Here is a 25684-nt window from a genome sequence, read left to right on the forward strand (position 1 = left end):
AGTAGGCCATGAACTAAATGAATCATCAACAAACTCTCTGCATCCCTAGGAAGAGATGTGCAGGATTTTTTTTTTAAAAAAAATATTTTGCAAACACAACCAAATCCCTACTCTTAATCTTAATCTACTCATAAAATATAGGTATCATCAGGAATTAGTCTTTACTAGAGATTGTATTTAGAAAGGACAGTTAGAATCAGAATTTTATGTATGTGTACTTAGAGGTGGGTCTCAGTGAGCTCAATAGGACTTACCCCCAAGTACATGCATCTAGGTCCGCAGCCTAAATTAACAAAATATTTATACAGTGGATTTAACAAACTTTAATTTAAAAGCAAAATAATTTAGAAGATTAATGTTTTCAGAGCAGGCATTTTGACAGACTCTCCATTTAGATTTACTTTAAGGCAGCACTGGTGGCTCTGACATACCAATATCATAAGCTAAAAACACCTCAGGAACAGCAAGGAGAACAGAAGCTGAGCCACAGCTGCTAAGCCAGAATGTTGCTTGTGGGTAAGTGACAGAGGATTCTATCAGAATGAATTAGTTGAGGGCAGCAGGGCAGGAAGCCGCAAGGAGGGCAGTCAAAGACTGAGGATGAGATTCCAGGAATGGGCATATTGGAGGCCTGTCATCCACACCGGCAGACATAAAACAGCAGACACTAAAAGTTAGACCACTGCAAAATGTCAGGGGCAGGCGCCAGCAGTGTTGGGCAATGAGAAGAGATATTCCAGTGCTGACAGATTTCCCACTGTACCCTATTTGTTCTCTGGTCTTACCAGATTGCACTACTATTCCACCAAGAGGAAACAAATTATAACTTCATATACTAGATAAGCAGGTATAATGCTTTATTTCAGTATATGCACACAGTAAATCTTATTCCTGTTCGCCACCATCATGTCCATACATTATAAAGGCTATACATAGAATGAGTCAGTGGAAATTGCTGTTATTTTCCCATTCTTCAGATAGCCATCTGAATGTTTGCATGAAGCCTACATATATAACAAACATAAGAGGACACCTGTAATTAAACCCACGAAGTTCAGAAACAGAAACAAAATACATGGCCAATGTGCTCCCCTTCCACATATTTGTTCCAAGATGTTAAATATCTTAAAGATGTGTTGGTTTCCATCCTGTGCTGCTCTTTCTCACTGAGATTCTACAAAGCTTCTCTGGGAGGTCCCCATGCCTGCACCAGCTTCCTTCTAACTCGGCCTGCTGTTTCTTAACTCCACCCTCTTGAAATGCCTTCCTAGAGTGCTTTCTGAAAATGTAATACTCTCTTTAAAAGTGGAATTTCCATTCTACTCATTCACTGTATATACTCATGTATAAGTCTAGAAATTTAGGTTAAAAAATTGACCCAAAAAACCTGGCTCGACTTATCTATGGGGTCAATGTAAGTACTATATCTGAACTCTTATTAAAAAGAAGTAAACATCCCTTGGTGAAAGGGAAGTGTATAATGTGTCTTGTAAGCACTGAGCCCCTCTACTCTCTCATCCATCCAGCCTTAAGGGTGAGCCCAAAGAGCTATGTCTGCTGGAATTTTATTAGTTCTTTGACATTGTTTTGCTTTGCTTCATCTTTTAGATCTTTTGCTAAATGCTCCTAAGTTTTACCCTCGATTTATCCATGAGTCATAGCAAAATCCATAATTTTGGCCCCAAAACTTGCCCTTGACTTATACATGAGGTTGACTTATAGTCGAGTATATACGGTATCTAGCTGGCAGGCTTTGTCCTATCTCCAAGACGGGCAACAGCTGACATCTAGATCAAGTGTACACAGGTAATAATCAATAAAAATCTACCAATAAACACAAGTGGACAGAGCCAACATGATGTAGTGATTTGAATGTGGGACTATGGGGCTGTGCAAACAGCCAGATTCTTCAGCCAGATCAGGGGCACGGCAACCACACACCATGGCCCCAATCTGGCCTTTCCAGGGCATAAAAAGGAGCCCCCAAAAGTGCCTTCTTTTTGTGCCCTGGAAAGGGTGTGATAGCCGTGGCGCCACGGCTATACAGTGAGGCGTGCCTTGATGCCGCACACTGTGTAGTGCGGTGTGCAGTGTCATGGTGCCCTAGAGGCAGAGCCTGGCCCCCAGCCGGCCTTTCAGGCTGATGTGTACAAGCTCTAAGACTCTGGAGACCAAAGTTCAAATACCCACTTGGCCATGGAGACGCACCGGGGGACCTTAGGCAAATCACATCCTCTCAGCCTCAAGGGAAGACACTGGCATAAATGCCTCTGAATAAATCTTTCCAAGAAATCCCAGTGATAGGCTTGCCTTATGGTTGCCATAAGTTGGAAATGACTTGATGGAACACAACAACAAGAAAAGTCAGGTGGACAGGGATTTAGATCAAGTAAGTGATCTTTCTATTATTGGGCAACAAGACACTTTTCTTTCTGATCAATGGTACCTACAAACATCATTATTTCCATTTTCTTTGAATGTGCCAAATCCACTCCTCTAAAACATCCAGTATAAATGAAAAAGACAAACGAAGTTAGCTACTATCAGTATGCTGTAGATCCCAGTTTCAAAACTGTATTAAAAGCACAATGGTGTTATATAGACTGAAACTCTTCTGGCTAATATCTTTGCTAATATATAGTTAAAAGTGTATAAATCATTCTTGCTTGTGCCATCCCTGTTTATGTTTTTTTAGTCAAATGTCCATCATTATCCCTGGCATAATTTGCTTGGAGGGAAAATCAGTACCTTTCAGCAAACTCCGGCCCAGAGATATATGTACAATATGTTTTGTGTGGCCAATTTTGTCCTCATTCTTCATGGTCCTCAAGTGAAGCACATTTGCTTTTCCCTTATAAATACAGAGTCTATTTGCTTGGGCTGTTTTTGTGAGTCCCAGGCCACTTTAGGGCTCCTCGTGTCACTCTGCCCAAATATAAATGTAATACTGAGGCAAAACCTCTGCCAATTAATGTTGCTTTAAAATAAGGCATAGGCTGCTCCAAAAACTTGTTTTGTTACCAAGCTGGCCCACAAATAAATAAATAAATAAATAAATAAAAATAAAAAGGGGGGGGGGAGGCAGAAAGGAAAGCTGAAGTGGATGTATGGCCACTCCTGGTTTTAATCCTCCCCATACAATCTTGAGAGTGGTAGTGCACCTTATCAGGGTTTTAGGGGAATGCAAAAATAGGCACCTGGACCATCAGACCTTACCCATCCTTACCTGAAACAGTGCATTACAGATTCACTGGATATTTTAATATCCCTAGTAAAAAACTCAAAAGCAGGGCAAGCCAGCCAAATAGACATAGCATTGTCTACATATCTAGTAAATCCACCTGTTCACAGTTGAGAAACAAATTACTGTATGGAGAGTAGTTGAAATACCTTCCCTTCCTTCTCTAAACACCTTTTTTATTTTTGTTCTTACAGGCCCACAACTGGGGCAGTCATCTAACCCTATTTAGTTATTGTGTTCAATTAAATAGCATATCAACTATATTAATTGTTGACAATTAGTAAAAGAAAAAGGAGGCAATCAAGGAAACACAGCTTCCTTTGCTGAACACTAAGCTTACCATCTTGCTGGCTCTGAAGATTCTGGGGACTTTGAATTCTTTCTTCGAGATTTGAACTGAGGTCAGAGTTTACAGCAGACATCCTGGTGGAATCACTCAGATCAAATTCATCACTTTCTATGGAGCTTTCATCCTGAAAATATAAAATCCTATTTCACAAGCATATTAAGAAATGTCAAGATAATTTTCCAGGCATAGCATTCATGGCAGATTAGAGCTTACCAAGCAATTACTAGATGCTGTTCAGCATGGGACTGACAAACTCAAATGCTCTGATTCTTTGTAATTTGACTAAGAGATCTTATGAAAGTAAATAACTGGATATTGTACCCAGTGACATACATTTAAATCTAACCGATGTGTGTAAATGTACCCAGGATCACAGATTCTATGGAAATGAGACTTTGAGTACATACAAGTAAAATTTCCATAAATGAGATAACATGATAATTACTGATAAAAATCCAAAATAAAATAGTTCAGGATAGCTGACATATCCACAGTTCAGCTACCTTTCCATTATAGAAATAGGACAGGTGGGAGCTTTGGGCTGATTGTACTAGAGAAAACGTATCTTTTCATTCTCAGTAAAGCATGCTGTACTCTTTCTAAACATCAATGTTTCCCAGGGAGTTCTGCTTCCACAAGTAAAATCTGATTCTTCCAAACATAATGCTGTTATTATCAAAATGGAGTGGAGTGTTATTATCAAGTAGAGAGTTTAAGTGCATATTTCCCCAGTTAAGAACTTCCATGTTGATTATGAGCAAAGCCTCTACAAAATGTGAACTCATCTTGTAATTAGTCAAACTCTTTTAACTGCAATATTAATCTCTAGGATTGCCAGATCTCAGGACCTGACCCTGAGTTTCTAGGGTTGTGTGTGTGTGTGTGTGTGTGTGTGTGTTGTGTGTGCCATCTCCACATGGGAGACAAGGGTGGGAACTTAGTAAATTCAGTTTTGTGAGGTTCAGCAAAAGAGGAAAGGACTGCATGCAAATTTCCAGTTCAGCTAATAGAGAAGAAACTTGCTACAATTTAATTAATTCATTTGTTGCTGCAACTTGCAAAGGCTCTCCAGGAGCTCTGTGTATTTAAGTTATATTTCTCCTTCCCTCACTGTTATTGTGGTACCAGGGCTCACCTTGCGCTCTGCTTTACATGCATCTTCTGGCTAGAACTAGATTAAATGTTCCTTACCCCATTTCCTAAATAAGTGAGAAGGAATAATCCCACTTCACCTTGGCGTAGGAACAGCTGCTTTAGTAACAATTTCTCTTTTAATGCCCAATCAAGAAAATATGATTGTGTGTGTGTGTGTGTGTGTGTGTGTATTTGAATGACAAGCTATGATCTACACTGGTTGGTTCTTAATAATTAGATCTTAGATTTGGGCCCAGAAACCTTCTAAACAGGCAATCCTTTTACTCATGCATAAGAAGATGCTATTAGTGAGCTGGGGCGGGGGGGGGGGGGGAATCCCCAGATTTGCACAGGTACAAAATATCTTAAGAACAACAATAATAACCTAATGAAGATGGACCTCAAAGCCAACCCAATGCAGGATGCTGACACAGTGGTAGGCAAGGAGACGAAACAGCAAGAGGGAAGTAATGTAGAATAAGGGGCGAAACAAGCCACCCTTCAACTGCTGTCTGGGTGGCTTCAGAGCACAGCATTTTGATGGTGCACACATGGAAGCTGCCTGGAACCTGGCTTCACGCTGCCCAGCTACTCAGAGGTGGGCTGGATTTTTGGGCACTGCAGCAGTGCAGTGTTTACACACCACATGCCACCGGATGATCTCAGTATCTGGGAGGGGGGGCTCAGAGAGGGAGATATGGTCCTTCAAAAGCCTGGACCCAAGGCATATAGGGCTTTATATGTCAAAAGCAGCACTTTGAATTGTGCTCAGAATGGAGCTGTTGCAACAAGGAGTTGTATGCTCCCTCCAGTTAACAGTCTGGCTGCAACTCTTTGGACCAGTTGAAGTTTCAGAGCACTATTCAAAGGCAGCCCCACATACAGTGCATTACAGTAATCCCAATGGGATGTAACCAAGGCATGTACCACCATGGCCAGATCTGACTTCTCCAGGAACAGGTGCAGTTGACACACGAGTTTTATCTGTGCAAAAGCATTCCTGGTCACCACTGATACCTGGGCTTTTAGGTTCAATGCTGAATCTAGAAGTATCCCTAAACTACAAACCTGAGTTTTCAGGGGAAGTGTAACCCCATCTAACACAGGTTGAATCCCTATCCCCAGATCTGTCTTTCGTCTGACCAGGAGCACTTCTATCTTGTCTGGATTAAGCTTCAGTTTGTTTGCTCTCATCCAGTCCATTACAGCAGCCACACACTTGTTTGGGACAGAAAGAGCATCCTCAGAATTAGGTGGAAAGGAGTGCTAGAGCTGGCTATCATCAGCATACACTTTCCTCCAAAATTCCAAACTCCAAAAAAAGAGGCTGCTTTCCAGTTCTACTTGCCAGGTGGGAAAGCAAGTCACTTCCCTTTCTTGTTCAGCCAGCAGCTTCACCAGACCCAGAAAAAAATGTTGAAGAGGGGATATTAAAAATGATCCACACGGGGTGGCAAATATACTAGATACACCACTGGCATGTCTTATTGAAAGAATGAGCAGGGACACCACATGGCAACATTTTGTTGTAGGGCCCAGTTTTGCATACACGCGCGCGCACACTCACACACAATTAAGCTATTGTCCATGCACAGTCCTGGGGTTCTTTTAGGCTTCCCTCCATTAGAGTTTCTTTTTCTTTAAAATTTGGTACAATAGGCATTTAATATCCACTTGGTTCCAGGGCCCCCACCATGGATACCAAAATCCATAGATAATCGAGTCCTTTTATATACAATGCCATAGCAAAATGTTTATCCTTATATAAAATAGCAAAATCAAGGTTTGGTTTTTGGAATTTATATATTTTTGGAATATTTTCAAACCATGAATGATTGAATCCATGGATAAATAATCTGTGGATATGGAGAACTACGGTAACTGTATATGGGAGGAAGCCAGTCTGTTTTACCTGCTTCCCTCATTTCCTGTGTAATCCCACAATGTCTCCTCAGAAGTAAGTTCCACTCAGTTCAAAAGGGCTTATTCCCAATAAATGGATATGGAATTGCAGTTTAAATATTTCAACAAGCCACTATCTTTTGTTTTTTATCTACCACGTTGAAAATATATATTCCAAAATAAAACTTCTTATGGCATAACATGATTGTAATAGCTGTAAGTACATTACGTGATCTTTGAGACACTGCCTAAATTTCATATGACTGTATCCCCCACTCCCATGTGCTATACTACTGAATGTTCAGGTTTTTAAAACAACAACAACAACAATAACAGCAAAACAGAGAACGGGGGTAAATATAGATCACGTTATCAGAATTAAGGAAAATGAGATTGACTGTTCTTTATATTCATTCTGCTAATCCCACTCAGAAAACCTATACTCAGAAAGCTATTAAGCATACTTAGTTTTAAGCATATTCTGAAATCTTACTTGCATGACCCCAGACTCAAGGGTTTTGCTGTAAATTTAAGTAGTGACTCACTTGAGAAGCTGGGTTGAAGTGCTCTGTTTGGCTGGGATCATTTTTAAATTATATCAAAGTGCTATTGCTAGCTGGAACAAGAAGCCAATTTAATCCCTTTTAAATGATCACCCCCACTCCTCTTGCCACCTCTTTAATATGTAGACAACTAATAATATGAGTAGAATGGTTTTACTTTAAAGCTTGAGCATGCCAATTCTAAGATTGTTGTATGTATTCAAGTCATTCCCAGTTAATGGCAACCCTAAGGCAAATCTAACATGGGGTTTTCTTAGCACGATTTGTTCAGGGGCAGTTTGCCTTTGCCCTCCTCTGCAGCTGAGAGAATGTGACTTGCCCAAGACATTCAGACATTTCTGAGACTAACTGAAAGAAAGAAGTTGGCAGCATGGGTTTTTGTAGACTTAAGTCTACTTCTTCAACGTATTTGAGGAAGCATGCTGCCAACTTTTTTCTGTCAGTAAGTCTCAAAGGTGCAAGATCTCTCTACATACTGATTCTATTTTGAATTCTATACACATTTCTGTTGAACTTAAAGGTACTTCCAAATGTAACTCCTACTTGCTTCCACTTCTTTCATATCCTCTTCAGCCTTCAAGTAACCAACATTAAAGTGGCTATGTAAAAAGTCATGGTTATACCTTTGGCTATAACTTTGATATTTTAAATATGTCATAATTCCTTAGTTAAGGCTGGCCACTTATACTGGCCACTGAAGGAAGAAATTCCAATATTATATTTATTTATTTCCTTTCCCCCACTTATTGAAGGGCCTAAACACACACTGCACACCAGAGATCTGTAATTGACTCTGAAGATGGAGAAGCAAACTTAACCTAATTTTCAGTTTCTGAACCAATGTGTGGATCAATACAGTTATTCTTGTGCACTTTCCTAATTTTATGATATAGCTCTCACCTCACAGATATGGGTCAAAATGCATATATTATAGAAAGCTGCATTAAATTGTATATGTATTACGAAATCCTGCATATGGTACTACATGCAAATTTCAATGATTTTTTTAAAAAAAATACATTTATGTGGAAATCAGATGGGATGGACTTTATGACTGAATAAATTTGAAAGTAAAAGAGTTGGAAATAGAGAGATTTGTCCATCCGAACCTTTAATGTAGCAGTAGTGTGGTCAAATTTGACTTTTACAGAGGTGCTATATGAAGACTGCTTATCCAACATACACACAGAGACACACACACAGAGCTTTTATCTCATATAAACTACTGACTCCAAATATGATGTGAATCCCACAGGGAGACAATATTTCAGTTTCACCACCATGGAACTAACAGTAGTGTTGGGACTCAGGAAACTGACATGGAGGGAAAAGTTTAAGCAATCTAAAAAATATCTAGAAGACTGTTCTTTCATAATATCTTCTGCCATGTTTCCCATTCTTCACACCAAATAGTGGCTTTATTTGTGTAGCTCACACATATGACATATCCTGGATAGTGTCATAAACTATAAACAACAAGAGATGTGGTTTATATTTTTTTTTAAAAATGTTATCTCTTGTGTCATTGGTGCCAATGAACTTCTGGCTTAAAAAAAAAGATACTAGACCAAAGAAATTCATCATGTACTAAAGTCTGCTGCTACATTACAATGAACGAGTCTTAAGATAGTCACCTCATCTTGTTGGGAATGTAATAGTTGCAGCTTCATGTGCTTCATGTAGGCCATTGTGATTGGCATATTGTAATCAATCATGCTGGTCACCAAAGTTGGGGGTTTTCCATTATCTGTAAGATATAAAATAATATATTAGCTGTGCTCCAAAAATGATACAATTTAATCCAGAATTATGTACATACAACAAGGCTGGTAAGAAACAGACTTCCCCCCCATCCCATCCCATCCTGCTCTTCACGTAACCTCTTCTCAAAACACCCAAAAGTTCTACCGAGAGGACTGGGGAACCCTGCTGAATGTGGTGTGCACAGTGTGTGGGGAAAAGGAAAGTCAAAGTGTTTTATTAAGCAAAGATTACAAATATGTTTTCTTTCTTTTTTGCCTCTCAGCCAACAAAGGCTTTAGAGGAGATGCTCAAGAGATACAAATATTCTATAAAAACAGAAGTTCTTCAAAACATTAAAAATTAACATTCTTGTAGAATAAACACCCAAGAGCCAACCCTGATGCTGGATTATAGGATAAAAGACCACCTGAAGCAATACAGTCTTGACTGCCCTGTGAAAACCCAATAAACTTTAAGCCAGACTGACTTCCCTTGGGAGGAATTCCACAATTGAGGTGCAGCTACAGAGTAGGCCCTATCTCATCTCTACATTACCTGAGCCACTCGGGACAAGGGGGGGGGGAATCTACAAACAATCTTTTAGTGGATTTTCTCATTTATTTTTAATGTTTGTTTTCCACCTGGAACTCATGAGAGCATACACAGTGTTCCCAGAAAGTCTCTCATACAGGAGCCAGCCGAAAACAGATTGACTTCAGCAAAATCATATCCCAAGATCTTTGCTAGAATTACAGTATGTGATGCTAAATATGCTGCCTGGGATGTGGAGTGGGATATAAATATTTTAATAAAATAAATAACTATGTTACAGAATAGGTCTAGCAAGGACCCAAACTGGTTGGGTGTTGATGTGGGCAAGGGATGCTTTGGATGTACATGAGGGATAAAGAAATGCTTTTGAGAAAACTTCTCATTTGTCAGCATTTTCCCAGGTTTTCTCAATATTACTCTGAAGTCTTACCTGAAGAAGATCCCCTCTGAATTCAGTTCAAATTTAACTTTGCTTGGAATTCTGCTGGCAACTGCAGTATGAAAAGGTTTGTGCTTGCAAGCATACATGCAGCCAGATGAGAAAGTATCATTCTTGGTCTCACAGGCTATGAAAAACATGTGCTTGCCTTTCACTCACCACAGGATTCTTGTGCACTTTAAACTAGATCGACCTATGTGACATTTTACATAAAGTTGTTTTGCCATGCTACAATGATACAACATGCTTGCATAGACACACAAACAAATATATACATAGTATCTCTTCTTTAAGTGGGCATTCAAAAGGAGAGAATGAAAATTTCCTTTTGGGAAAATTATGTTTTCAGGAAAAACCTGATATTAAATAGAATGCTGGATACCCACTAGCGTTACCGGATCTCAGAGCCTAGCCCCAAGCCTCCAGTTTTTATGGGTCATCTCCAGGTGGGAGTTGAGGTGCACATTCTCCACTTTTGAGGGGCTTAGCTCTGAGCAAGAGGAAACGGCACTGTATAAATCTCCAGTACAGCAAGAGGAGCAAAAGCTTGCTACAAGTTTGCAAAGACTTTCCAGGGAGCTGATGTTACTTAGTTAGTGTCATTCACACACACACACACACACACACACACCCCGGTACATGTGGCACCAGGACTCACAATTTGTTCTGCTCAGCTTCTGCCTTCCAGGTACAACAAAAATCCTAGAGTAAAAGTTCCTTATTTCCCTAAGTGAGAAGGAATAATCCCCACACTTCACCTAAATCTGGAAACATCTTCTTTGGTTAAGATCTCTTCAAACAGGAAAATGAACAAATTGTTTGTTGTATGTTTGAAGGGCAAGCTATCAGCAACTGTGGTTGGTACATAATTCATAATGCTTAATGACATCACCTAGGTCTGTGGTTTTGGCCAAGAAATATCAGGGTGTGGAATGATCCTGGTAACCCTAATACCCACTATACTCTGCCTTGCATGGATTTTATTTTGTTTTTATTCTATTAAAGCACTTCTATCCCAGCCTTTGTTGCAGGATCTCAGGTAAATATACAGTATAAACAAAACAAAAATTCCAGATTAAAACCATAAATAATTTAGACAATAAAATACAAGCATATTTTAAAAAAACAATTTAAACCATTTTAAATACTGGAACTATTTAAAGCCATGTATATTTGCACTTTGAAATTTTGACTTGTCATCAGAAAGAAACCAATGTTGGCACCAGTCAGACCTCCAAGGAAAGGCATTTCACAATTGTTAAGCCACAGCTGAGAAGGCCCTCTGCCATGTCTTCCCATTTTTCATTGCCCTGGTTGGTGGGACACACGAGGTCCCCTACTGTAGACCTCAGTTCTCAGGCAAGGTATATAAGGAGAGGTTCTCCTTCGGGTACTGAGATCTCAAGACACTTAGAACTCCAAATGTCATTGCCAGCATCTTGAATTGAGATCAGAAGTGAATTGAAGGCAGTAAATTAGATTGTATGACTTGTGGAGCCATTCTAATATGTGAACATTTTTATGAATTTTCACTTAAACCGGGAAAATATAAATGGATATTATGAATAAAATTACTTTACAACCCACTATTTGACACAAATGTTACCTTTATGATCTGCTCCATCTGGGTTTAAATGCATTCTTTTCTGGCACTCTGAACAGCTCATTAGAAATCGTGTCACCGCTTCTCTTGGTAGAAAGGCATAGGTCTCCGAAATCTAAAATGAGTAACAAAACGTAGCCATCATTATATAAGCTGATTGAACATGATTTAACAGAACTGATCATTATATTTCTGAAGTTGATACATGATACCATGAATCCTCGAAGGACAATTAAAGCATGCACCAAATGATACACAGAATTTTGAGAAACAGCCATTTAATCTATCTGCTCATCAATTAAGGGGCATTACATTTAAAAATCAACCATTCAAATAGGTTTTGTTTATTACAACTAAAATGTTTTTCACCAAGAAAATAATAAGCATTCAAATGCATGTTTTGAAAAAGCCTTTTCTCATGTACTCCTAGTGTCATTGTTTACTGGAGACATTCCTTGATCTGGACCTGTAAAAAAAAAAATCACTGTCCTTTTTTGTTCTAGTTTTACCTGCCAGAATATCTTGTTATCATTTGGAGAGAATAATTGGCCAGTGTTTGTTTGTTTACTTATTCATTTCATTTCATTTTTATGCTGCCTTTCTCTCAGAGTGAGATTTAAGATAGCTCACACAAAAAAAATCAGCTAAAAACAGAACAATAAAATTTTAAACTCAAGTAAAATAACATTTAAACAATAATGATATACAGCATGAAATCATTTAAAAGCATACAGAAGTTAAAATAAAACACACACAACCATTAAAGGCTCCCTGCAAGCAGTTGCTCATTAAAAGCCTACTTGAACAAAAAGCTCTTTGTCTCTGGACAAAAGCAGAGCAATGATGGGGTGCATGGTAGGGAATTCCACAGGGTGGGAGCAGCCACTGAGAAGTCTCTCTCATGTGTTCTTACCAAACAAGGCTGTGATGGCAGCAGAACACAGAGAAAGATTTTCCCTGTAGATCTTAAGACACTGGCAAATTCATATGGGAAGATACGGCCTTTCAAATAGCTTGGAGCTAAGACATATTGGGCTTTATAGGTCATGATCAGAAACCAAGTAGTAGCCAGTGACAGCTATATGCTCCCTGTAACTGGTCCCAGTCATGTTTGGCACATAGAATTTTGGACTTGCTGAAATTTCTGTTTCAAAAGGCAACCTCATGTACAGGATGTAATCAAACCATGTATTACCATAGTCAAATCTGGCTTCTTGAGGGAAAAGTGCAGCTAGCTTACTCATCTTAACTATGCAAACTATCACTGATACATAGGCTTCCAGAAGTCCATGAGTACAACCAATCTGCAGGCCTGAGATTTTAGTGGGAGCGTGACCCATCCAGCACAGGCTGAACATCTATTCTCTTAGCTGCCTTTCAACTGACCAAGAGCAACTCTAGTCATTTCTGGATTGTGATTCAGTTTGTTTGCCCTCATCCAGTCCAGAGAAAAGACCTTGGTTCAGTAACAAGACAGGTTTCTTGGAATCAGATGGGTAGGAGAAATATGGTTGGGTCTCATCAGCAAATTGATGACACTATAATGTATTCCAAAACCCCAGGTGGCCTCTCCCAGTTTCATGTACAGTAGAGTCTCGATTATCCGATGTAAACTGGCGGTCCCATAGGTCGGATAGTTGAAAAAGTCGGATAATCTGGAGGGTCATAGGATCATGGCCTAGTGTTGCTCTGGGCCTAGTGGCGGTGGGGCTGCTTACCGCTTGCGGCCTCGTGGTGGTGGGGGTGGCGCTCAGGGGCGCTGCCACCTCCGTATCTGTGGCCTGGTGGGGGCAGCGCTCGGGACCGCTGCTGCCTCTGCGCCTGTGGCCTGGTGGGAGTGGCGCTCGGGGCCGCTGCTGCCTGGTGCTCTGCACCTGCGGCCTGGTGCTCCGCGCCTGCTGCCTCGCTTGGGGCCTGGTGCTGGGGGCGTGGTCAGGGCTCAAAGCCACGCCTACCGACCAGTCCAACGTCGGATAAACCGGAACGTCAGATCAACGAAGGTCGGATTAATGAGACTCTACTGTATATGGCAAAAAGAATGAGGAAAGAAAACAGGAGTCCCCCCCCCCCACACCATCTTCGGAATTTGCCCCTCCAGGAAGGACTGGACCCACTACATAACAGTGCTAGGTCCCATCACAGAGAGGCATCCCAGATGGATGCCATGGTCAATGGTATTGAAAGCCTCTGAGAAATCCAGAAGAATCAACAGGGGCACACTCCCCCTCTCTACTTTGCTGAGCAGATCATACATTGTAGTGTCATTCCTCAGGGTGAAACTCACTTTCTAAGGTCTCTGGAAGCTATAGTTCTCAACAAGTGAATGGGCTGATGAATCCTTTTAAATATATATGAACACTAAAGTACCACCACTTATGCTCAGGGGTAGATTTGAGCTGTTGATATGACCCATTTATTTATTTATTTTGTATCCCACCTATCTCCTGACTCAGAACCCAAGGCAGCTTACACCACAGATTACCATATACAGCGCGCCCGTGCCATACGTGGGCGCGCCATGCGCGGTCTTGAGCATACGCACTCAAGCCGCGGGGCGCACGCGGGGTGGAAGGGGCGGCGCGTCCCATTCAATTGAATGGGTGCGTGCGCCCGTTGTGCCCCGCGCGCTCCCGCACCACCGCACCACCGCGCACGAGCCCCATTGTTTCCAATGGGGCTCGAGCATAGGTGGAATTCGCCTTACGCGGCGGGATCCGGAACGGATCCCCCGCATAAGGCAAGGACGGACTGTACTGTATACTCGTGTATAAATTGAAAAATTTATGCCACAAATTGACCCCAAAGCCTGGGTCAACATATACACAGGTCAATATGGTAATACTAAAGAAAGGAAGAAAGAAAAAGTGGTTGCCTCAAGGCTCCTTCACCTCCTGGCTTTCTCCTCAGGAGAGGGCTGGGTGGAAGAGGAGGAAGAAAGGTGAACACGCATCCCCCAAGGCTCCTCTGCCACCCAGCTTTCTCCCAAAGAAAGGGCTGGGCATGGAGCAGGAAGAAGGGCAAACACTTGCCCCATCAAGGTTCCCCCACTGCCCAGCTTTCTTCCAAGTAGAGGGCCAAGCAGCAAAGAAGGAGAAAAGGTTAAAACATGCCCTGCAAGGCTCCTTCACTGCCCAGCCTTCTCTTGAGGAAAGAGCCAGGCAGCAGTGCTTGTCCCTCAAGGCTTTCTCCCAAAGAGAGAGATGGGCAGAGGAGGAGCAGCTCACCCTTCAAGGCTCCTTTGTCACCCAGCTTTCTTCTGAAGAGAGGGCCAAGCAAAGGAGGAGGAGGAGGAAGGGTGAACAGTTGGACCTCTGACTCCTTCGACATCTTGCTTTCTCCCAAGAAGAGAGCCGTGTGGAGGAGAAGGAAGAAGAGGGGCAAAGTTTTAATCTAAATAGATAACATTTTCAGGTTTCCCAGGATTGAGAATAAGGATGTGATTACATGTTGCCCTTTTCATATGTGAAGTGTTGGAGGAGACACTCATAGCAGGCCCTTCAAGGAGGCAGGAATAATCCTCAAGTAATAGGCTGGAGAAAGATGCCCATTTGTCCATACCAACCTGATCAGTTCCCATTTCCACCTCAGTGATTCATCTTGTTGGTTGCTCCAGAGAAGTCTACTAGTCCTGATCTCCTGTTTTTGCAAAAGGATCTAGTAGCACCTTTGGACTAACTGGATGAAAGAAGCTGCGACATAAGCTAAACTAAACGTGTCCCATCATCATCATACCCACAAGTTTTACATTTCTATGGAAATTGACACAGTCTGATTATAAAGATCCTTCTTGGACACCAGTTCACCCCAGGTATCTGAGGAAATAGACCAAGTCTACAAAAGCTTATGCTACAACTTATTTCACACAGTTAGTCTTAAAGGTGCTACAAGACTCCTTTGCATACTGAGATTCCAGACATACACGGCTATGCCTCTGAATTCTGCTGTGACAAAGGTTTCAGCATAGGAGTATCCCAACAGGGATCTCTGAAGTCATCATACCTTGATAAAATCCTTTTAAGAGCAATAGACTGGGAGGCATGAACTCTCCAGAATAATCATCTGCCCAGTCTTTCTCCCTAAGGAGAGCTAAGCTGCTGCTTCCCTTCCTCTCTCCATTGTGACTTTCCAGAAAGTACTTTCTAGCTGGCAAGGGAGAGAAATGGTAGTGGAGTCATGATGGCAGCAGCAAGAGGAGGTGGGGGGATTGTCCTCCCACCTCAGGTGACAGGACATGAAATCCTGAACATCTGGGAATGCTTTCTGCCATGCCACTGAAGTGACACACAAAATTCTACTTGGAAATTCCTTAGAGTAGAAAACATTAGCATTCACTAAAAGATGATCACAATCTGAGGCATCATTGTTGAACCTGCTGTGAGCAGCAGGAGGATAGATACCACCCAAGCATCCATTCTTCATAGTTGGACTCTGCTCCAGGTAGGACAGGCCTATTTCTCAGCAAACTACTGCCATCTTGACTCATGCTGCAACCAGACAGAAAGAAGACAGGAACTACTTATCCATCTATCCTGCCTCTGACACAGCTCCACACTCTATTTGCAGTAAGGAACAATTACACTGGATATTGCTATACTGCTGCCAGCCATCTTGAGCCAGTGAATCTTTAAAATTAAGACTGAAAATACCCCTTATAAATGCTTTTATCAGCACATTAACATATTCAGAATTTGGCTGCATTGAAATTAATGGAGCATTTTTGCATATTCATTAGCAGTCTGGATTTTTTGGGAATGCTTCATTTATTTTAATCAGATATTTCTGTTGGATTCTCAATCCACTCAAAAGAGATGGCGATCTTGCACTGGGAAACAATAGACCTAAGTCTCTGAATTGCTGCACAGCTTGTCTAATTCACTGGAACTTGATTTTACATTTTAGATGCCCACATTAAATTTGTCTACATGGCATAACATTTGCATTCGATTCTCTGAGTATGATTCAAATATACAAGAGGTTCTTTTGTGAATATTGCAATCCATGGCTAACTATGCTCTCTCTATAACCTAACATATTAGCTCATTATAGAAACAGCCAGCAGAACTGCAGAGTTCCTTTAGTACTGTCCAGCTATAACCTGCTTTATTTCAATCAGTTTAATAATCCCAGGATCACTTCTGCTTGGCCTATGCTATGGATATGTAACAAGAAAAGTCAAAGTGGCACTTCTCTACACTCCACCCATACAGGAGTGTATGTGGGCAAGTGCAAGGATGTGCTTGGTGAGATTTGCTTGTAGTGTTAGTCACCAAGAAGAGAGTGGTGTAGGAAGATTGATGAGGAAGCAAGATCGTATCTGCATCTCACCAGTCCCTGCATACACAGAAACTCCCTTGCAGGAGTCTGAAATGTTGTGGATGTGGGTGACTGAAAGGGTAGCTTGCGCTTTGCCTTTACAAAAACATGATGCTTTCCTGAATTCACCCTGCTTTCCATTTCTTTACTAAGGTCAACCACATAATCGCCACCCTTGTCTAAGTCATCAGTAGTATAAACAACATCACCCAGTATTATTTTCTCCCTTCAATTGGTTTCTAAGATTTTCACACCTTATGGTTCATGTGATTTCTAGTCTAAACACCACTAACACATTTCTAAAGCAAGGCTTTTCTGAGTCCAATAGAAAGGCTAAATATTGAGCTACTCATGGCTCCACATGTGGCCCTAAAGCTGCCTACTCCCTTCTCTTCCCCATCTCATTGTGTAAAAAGCCTCTAGGCACTTCTTAAAAATCAGGCACCAAAAAAGCAGCTGTGAGTGACACAAAATCACTTCGGATTGTTCAAAATGGTGGTCATAGCAGTGTGCTGCAAGTTTCTGGAGCACCACAGAACATGAGGTGGTGTGGCCCTCCAGGCCCAGAGGTAGGATGCCCATCATAACATAGACAAACGTAGAAGGTATTTCGCAAGGACCTCAAGGCTCAACAAATTCAACCCCCTGCCATGCCGATAGCCAGCCAGCCTCTGTTTAAAAACCTTCAAAGAATAAAATTCCACCACACTCTGAGGGAGCGTGTTCCATTGTCAAACAGCTCTTATGGACAGGAAGTTCTTCCTAATGTTGAGGTGGAATCTCTTTCCTGTCATTTGAATCCATTGCTCCGGATCCTATCCTCTCGAGCTGCAGGAACAGAGATTCCCCCTAGATGGTATGAATGATACTTTATTATGGTCAAAGACCAGCATAAAAACAATACATTAAAGAACAGTAAGGTAAAAATAATGCATTAATAATAATACATTAATGTTACATTAAAAAGAATGTAATATAATAATGCATAAGTGGACTAGTATACACAACTAATTGTTTTGCTTTTAAATAGCAGGAAGATAAAATCTGCCCACTGAGAAGATAGAATAGTACAGTTCCACAGCAAATAAAATGAATTTATCTAAAAATAAGGAACAATTACTGTCAGATGGATTGAAGTGACTCGGACACAATGTGCTCTGCTAACTTGAAATTAATTTTGTTTTTTCTGCAAGTAATTGAAGATGTACAGAATTATGCCACTTTACAGGTTATTTGGGAGTTCCAATCAGACAGGAGGTATTTTAAATAACAAGTTTCAGATATTCCTGATTTATTTAAAAGGATTGGGGTGATCAGATCTTTGCGAGCACTATAAAAAGGACAGTGAAATAGGACATGATTGACCATTTCAATATTTCTTGTGTTAAAAGGGCATATTCACTTAAGAACAGGAGTCTTACTGTATCTGCCCTTGAGTAGTACTGAAGGTAATGTATTTAGTCCAGTTAGCATGAAAGCTTTCCTGTGTTTGGGAATTTTTAGGTTCGTCATGTAATTTGCCATAGCGAACGAACCAGCACAATCCCAATAGTTGAAATAACATGCAGACTGACTGGGGTGTTTTGGAGTTCTAGATCTTTTATGCGCTGAAATATGGTTGTTTTGGCTTTTGAGTGCCACATAGATCAAAGAGTATCTGCCAGGATACCCAGATTTTGTAATTCTGTGGTCAATGTCTTTTTCCATTTCAATTGGAAGGTATCTTTCAGAGTTAATCGTGCAAGACCCACAGGCAAGAAAGTAAATTTTAACCAAAGATTCACTGTCAGTAACAGTATTTGTGCCTCCATAGAAATTTGTCCAGTCTCTAGGCAAACTATTATATTTGGAAAACAGGTTTGAATTTCTGTAATTACTCTTGGAATTTAGTTAATACAACTTCAAAAGGCATGTAGTCCTCATTTGCATAAATCTGGCAACCATACAGCATCTAGCATGTTACTCTACTGATGAAAACTTGAGTTGCTGCAAGGATGTATTGTCCTTCTTTGGTATAAAAAAAAGAAAGGAGTGCTTTAGTACTTCTTCGAATGTTTGCAATGGCGTGCTTCATTTACAGTTTCCAAGAGCCTGTTGACTGGAAAATTAAACCTATATATTTATATGAATTTACCTGTTCTATTGCTTGACCATCTATCTGCCATTTGTGCTTGGTCTTTTTCTTATTAAATATCAGAATCGTTGTTTTATTATAGTTTATTGTCAGCAGGTCCTCTTTACAATAACAAGCTAGAATGCTTAAAAGACGTCTCAGGTCTATTCTTCATTGAGATAAGAGCACTGCGACATCTGTGTATAAAAGCACAGATATTGGACTGTCTGCTAACTGGTGTGTGTGCACGTGTGTGTGCACGTGTGTGTGTGTGTGTGTGAGAGAGAGAGAGAGAGAGAGAGAGAGTTTGTTGATTCCAGATGCCGAATTAAGGAGTTAATATAGAAGTTGAATAAGGTAGGGGCTAAAATACAGCCCTGTCTTACACCAACACAGGTAGGTATTTCTCTTGTTAGATGACCAGTATGACTACATTTGATTTTCAAAGAAGTGTTTTCATAAAGTTTCTTAATAAGTAGCCCCAATCTCTTGTCAATGTTAGAGGACTAATTTTTTTTCCAAAGCTTGTCCCTGGAAATAGAGTCAAAAGCTTGCTTAAAATCAATGAATGCAGCATAGAGACCTTCACTGACTGGTGCATATTTTTCAGACAGATGTTGGAGAATAAGTCCTTATTCAACTGTACTTCAACCTCTTCTAAATCCGGCTTGCTCATCAGCAAGAAAGTTTTCTTGATCTAGCCAGTCAAGGAGTTTTTCCTGGAGATGTAGAGCATATAATTTGTTGATTATACTCAAGAGGCTGATGGGTCTGCAATTAGCTGGGTCTGATTCTTCTCCTTTTTGAAAATTGGTATAATAATAGCTAACCCCCCAATCCTCGGGAATATGTGCCGTTTGGTCAATCCAGGTAAACAGGTTTTTGGCCAGGCCATGGAAACCACTTGCCAGAAGGTTACAGAGTCTTTCATCCTAGACGGTATTACTATCAAACCCCATAATTACAGCCACACTGCCTCCACTTATCTCTTTGCTTCTATTATAGCATCTAGGAGACCAAGCAACATGCTCATGAGGCCCCCAGTAGTGATCTCCACTCTAACATCACAATAAGAAAATGACAATGAGAGTGAGACTGAGAGAGAGTGCTTTACACTCTATTATAATTCTGTTAAATGGTTCCATTTATTCTTCAAGATGTAAAGAAAACCAGCATAGATCCAGCATGCACTAAAAATAACCAGGAAACAAAGTCTACATCTTTTAGGCAGCCTCATCAATAGGCCCTAACTTTGAAGCATTATTAAAACTGGACAAACAGCTCTTTATCTGAATCTGCTCTATTGAAACTTGAAAAACATTGTTTCCAGTTCTGCGCCTCACTGCTCACCTGTTAACATAATTTCCCACACACAATTTAAATAGAGTTGCTAAATTCCTAGTTTAATCAGATGTTATCCAGATTCTCAGTATTTTACCTGGTACCTGTCTGGACCATTAGTGGGCACAGATTCTAAGCTTTCATTTTAAGAAAAGTAAATCTATAGACCTGCAAACCAAAGACAGAATGCAGAAAGGACAGTCCTGTTTAGCATTAGCATTTTAAAGACTAATAAATTCTAAAGACTTTTATAAGCTTTCAAGGGCTGCAGTTTTTATTGTGGCTTTTGTTTCATTTTGTACTTCGGTGCTAGAACAATGACCCCAGTGTCATTTCAATTTTCAAAATTCAATTTTCAAAATTCTCTCTCATTTAATTACATTTTGATGTACAGGCAAAGATTTGGTTTCAATTTATACATCTTAATCCATCCTTTAGTGCAAGATGCCACTGTTTGTTTATAGCACTGGAGAAATTATATTCAGATGGAAATTATGCTTAGAGTTTTGGAGATTCTTTTGGATGGTTAAACTTTGGCCCGGTACACACCGCCAAGAAGTGGTGTCCAGGTGGCAATAGTGGGGCTCGGAAGCGCGCACCAACTGCACGCTCCCGAGCCCTACTACGTGCAGGCGACGCCACTATTGTGTGGCACTACCCACACGGGGGGCGTGTTGATGATGTGTGGGTGTCTTAGCGCCCACACATCTATTACAGGAAGCGGCATCATAAGGGCTGTGACACAGCTCTTACGACATCGCAAAAAGGAGCCGCTCTAGGCAGCTCCTATTTTGCCGTGGCAATACTACGCAGCAAAAAGGGGCAGCGTTTTCTCACCCATCTGTACTGTCCCTTTGATTCCATTACCTAACTTTAGACAGCTGGCATTTAAAAATGGTAGCAGGTGATCCTATTTTGCAGCTTGATCAGAAGGCTGAGATAGAAGTTCAAAAGGATCTTAGCCAAAGGGATACTTTAATATATATATATATATATATATATATATATATATATATATAGTACACATGCAAGAGAGTAGATGCTTTCTGAAAAATTGTTTTGACTAAACTTAATGACAGTGTATGTATTTTTATCCCAGAAGTTCTGAAGGAGATCTTATTGCATACTTTTGAAAATGTTTTCTCACCACAGGTATTCAGCTCTTGTTATATATTTATTAGCAGCAGTGAAGGCAGATTTTTGCTAGTAAGTGGCAAGCTAATGAGCTCCCGACTGATTATCATGGGTTGGCTCAGGTATAGGATACATTTTCCCTGAAAATTTAACCGACTAGGGAGTAACAACCATGAGCAAGGGAAAGGCCATTGTGGGAGGTTAGTTCCAGTCTGTTAGTCATGTTGATGACCCCAACTCACAGCTTGTTATAAAACAGTACTCTATCCAAGTATTGTTTACTTTGTTTTTACTGATTACTAGTATGATACTTTATCTTTATTATGCACAGATCTCTTTCTTTTTCACCCCTTTACGATATGCAAAAATGTATCTACTGCTCAATACAGAAGATGTTTTAAACAACATTGTGATTCAGAGCACAAATGTTTTTCTTTTTCTTTTACTATTATTAAATTTCCACTATTGCTGAACTATTCATCTTATACCCTGAACAGAACTCAGTTCAGGGTATAAAATGAAATATATAAAAGTAGCAACTCAAAAATTTGCCTTCATTGAACTCTCATGTTGGGAAGAAAAGAGTATACCTTCCAACTGTCCTGATTTGGCAGGGACAGTCCCAATTAATGCTCTGCCATCCCACTTTTCCAGCTGCTTTTAAAGCGTCCCAGTTTCTCTCTCCACCTCTCATTTTCCATCTTTATTCTCTTCTTACTTTATTTGCTGCTGTGTTCCAAGTGTAGCAGCAGTTTGCATTTTATTAATTCAATGGGGGGGGGGCAGGAGGGGGGGCAGAATCTTGCTCTTCCCAGTAACCTCAAGCAAAAGCAAACTGCAGCAGCTTCCCCAAATGTGTGAGTTCTTCCTCATTAATAACTTGTGCCATCTTGACCACACTCTGGTGTTGCTTGGCCACACATGTCCTAGTTTTCATCTGTGAAATGGTGAAAGGTATGAAGGAGTGATTTTTCTTTGTTGTTGACTCTGCCTTCCCCTTGCAAGACCCTTGAACAGAAAAACCTGTTCTGGAGTACTGAAGAGATGCTACATCATGGAGACTTCACTGGCAAGGAAGAAATAGCCCAAATCAAATTCCAACTTTCATTCATATAGGCCCTCACTGTATCTTTCCACAAGCAGAAATGCTATCCATTTGTAGAAGGCAAAGTGGTCTATAGGCCATGCTGGTGGGCCAGGACCACTTTATCAGACAAACTGTGCAATGCCCCTGCTCAGTAGCAGAAGGGCTTCCATTTGTGGAAAAACCGATTTGAATCCAAGGCAAGTACTTTCATAGAAATTATGAGGTTGAGTTTATTCATGCTACAGCTAAAACCAAAGAATGTGAATGTTCATAATATGGAAAATCAACATTTATGTGAAATCCCTATTATTTATTATCAATTTCACAGAAGAAAATACAGAATTTGGGCTCAGAGACAGGGTATCAACTTAGAAACTGTAGCAATTCGTGGAAGGAGCCAATATAAGAAATCATTATTCTGTCCAAACCCTCAATAGAAGGACATACAGTACATATACATATAGAAGCCATTTTGACTTTGGACACACAGCAACTGTTGCAAATCAAACCTGGACTTGAAGCCGCTCACTCCACAATTGGAGGGGTTTTCCCCATGTCAGCACAAAAGTTCTTTTTCTAAATCTGCCTGATGATGAAAAAAAAATGTCTCCATGTGGTGAGCCTCATCACATGAATACCTCACATGCAGGCACAGACAAATCACCTCAAATAATTTAAAACGGCTTCCTGCTAGTGTAATATGGTGTAATATGAAGAGTTGCTAAAATGAAACATACTACTACTTGTAGGATGAGAATGTACATATTTACAGGAAAGTTTCCTTTCAGCAAACACACAAACATCTTGAAAGTAGGCTAAGCAGGCATGGTTACCCACCCCCTGTATCTTAGACTGGGGGATTGAGGGTCCTTGCTACTTGTCAGATAATTCTGCACCCTCTTTGGGGTCAGCTTTATCAACCTGTAATCACCATGTTCCCAGCTTATAACAGCGGTTAAACCAGACAGCCCATTTGTTATATGTATTCATTGATATATACATATATACAATGCAAGCATTCAAGAGTTAAACCTTAAACAACCTTAATAAAACCTTAACTGCATTAATCACATGTAAGCATATATCTCCTAGCCTTACCTGCATCAGCATTTTAGGGCAGCAAGTCAGGGCTTGTCAGGAACTTTTCTCATGAATGCAAGATGCAGCTTTCTCCTCTCGCATTGGAGATCTGCCTAAAAGTCTCATTATATGGGTCTACCTTAGCTCTTTTATTGTATCCTGATGTCAGCTCAGTGCCTCAGTTATTCATTTAGAGGCACAGATCCTTTCCTTTTTTGTGCACTCAAATCCAGTGCATACCTCATTTTCAAAAATTTTTACCTGTTGTCAAGTATCTTCTATGAGACTATACTAATTCACAAGGTAACCTGAGATCATTCTTTGGGGGTTTTCTTTACATATTCTAAATTAAAGGAATATCTGGCAGTCTTTCCAAACTCAAAAACTAAAGAAGCTTTTTCTCTTCTTTTATTAGAAGAAAAAAAATGGGCAGACACTGTCATGAATCTTAGACTGTATATTCTGCAATCTATAGGCCTTACAAGGTTTGTTCTTGTTGTTGTGTGCCTTCAAGTAATTTCCGTAATTATTGCAACCCTAACCTATAATCGGATTTTCTTGGCAAAATTTGTTCAGAGGTTTGCCACTGCCTTGCCTTGAGGCTGAGAGCATGTGACTTGTTTAAGGTCATCCAGTGAATTTCATGGCTGAGCTGGGAATCAACCCTAGTCTCCAGAGTTATAGTCCAACACTCAAACCACTGCAGCACACTGGCTCTTAGCAGGTTATATGTTATTACTTAATTATATATAAATATTTTAATGATATATCTACAGGCTGAGGAGTTGCCAACTAAAATCCATCTGGCCGGCAACAGACTGCTCTTGGGAAGAGGACTATTGTGGAATTGTTCCTCCCAGCCACAGTAAGAAAGAGTAGTAGGCCATGCAAATGAATCAAGGATTCTTCCATATTTAGAGAAGAATGGAAGCCCCAAACCATGAGCTCATACAGTCTAATATAGGAGCTCGACAGACCACCCAAAAAGGGCAGGCTGGAGCCACCCGTTTTTACTCTTGATGGAGGCTGCACCAACCAAACACCACGGCCTCCATCAGCACTAAAAAGAACCCACTCTCAGTGGGTTCTTTTTAGTCTGCATGGCAGGTGCCATGAGTACATCAATGGAGCACTCGTGTGTAGCGATGATGCACACGCAGCGATGTTCAGATGCTGGGCTGCACTTGCATCATCATGGAAGCCCCATGTGGACCATGCCAAGCCATGATGGCACCACTGGCACACGGTTGGGCTCGAGAGCATGCAGTCACTCCGCACTCCCGAGCCCTAAAATTCGTCCCAGATCGCCATTTTCTGGCCGCCTGTACTGGGCTATAGTTTGCCAAAGTGGTCAGATCACTACTGCAAAGCACATGTGCTGGTAAAATTTCATCAAGGCTAACAAAATTCAATACAGGTTTTGACTATAGGCTGGGCATCAGCCATGTACATCCTCCTTTAAAGTAAACAACCATTCTCCAGTCCAGGCTAAGGAACCCATTCCCCAGTCCCTTGGCATCATAGATTACACACTTGTTCATATGAAGGAAATTTCCTGAGAACAAGGGTGCATCTGCACTGTAGAAATCATGCAGTTTGACACCATTCTAAGTGTTTTAGCTCCATGCTATGGAATCCTGTAATTTGTACTTTTACAAGGCATTTAGCCTTCTCTGCCAAAAAGTACTGGTGCCTCACAAAACTACAGATTCCAGGATTCTGTAGACAGAGCTATGTCAGTTAATGTGATGTCAAACTGTATTATTTCTACAGTGTAGATGTACCCTAATTTAAAAGGGATACATACATTTTTCCAGGGTTTGCCCATATGAAGCCATGCTAATTTCCCCTTCAGCACCTGCAGCTACAATCCTATACACTTCTACCATTGAATACATTATGACCTACATCTGTGAATAGCAAAATGCTGCACTTGACAGGAATGTAATATTTTCACACTTCAAAAATTGTAATTATCAGGAAATGGGAATAAAAGCAAATTAAGTTAAATTAAATTAACATGTCTTTAATTTTCTATCCTTTGCATTTAGCTTGCATAACTGGAGAAAATACAAAGGATCACACTGACA

The 25684-nt window shown here is 40.6% G+C and overlaps 2 protein-coding genes across 3 annotated transcripts in view; one reads left to right on the plus strand and one right to left on the minus strand.

Annotated features, from left to right (window-relative positions):
- The window catches only part of NOL4 (nucleolar protein 4), a 100275-nt gene extending 88640 nt beyond the window's left edge, over positions 1-11635 (minus strand). For both annotated transcript variants that reach the window (XM_042463223.1, XM_042463222.1), the window contains exons 1-3: positions 11530-11635; positions 8824-8936; positions 3582-3714 (exon numbers count right to left, since the gene is read on the minus strand). In XM_042463223.1, coding sequence (XP_042319157.1) covers positions 3582-3714; positions 8824-8936; positions 11530-11590 — 307 coding nt within the window. In that variant the 5' untranslated portion in view covers positions 11591-11635. The remainder of the gene's footprint in view (positions 1-3581; positions 3715-8823; positions 8937-11529) is intronic.
- SPIDR (scaffold protein involved in DNA repair) overlaps positions 1-25684 on the plus strand; it is a 1328422-nt gene that overhangs the window by 413757 nt on the left and 888981 nt on the right. The window lies entirely within an intron of this gene.

This window comes from Sceloporus undulatus, chromosome 4 (assembly GCF_019175285.1).
Source record: "Sceloporus undulatus isolate JIND9_A2432 ecotype Alabama chromosome 4, SceUnd_v1.1, whole genome shotgun sequence".
NCBI lineage: Eukaryota > Metazoa > Chordata > Lepidosauria > Squamata > Phrynosomatidae > Sceloporus > Sceloporus undulatus.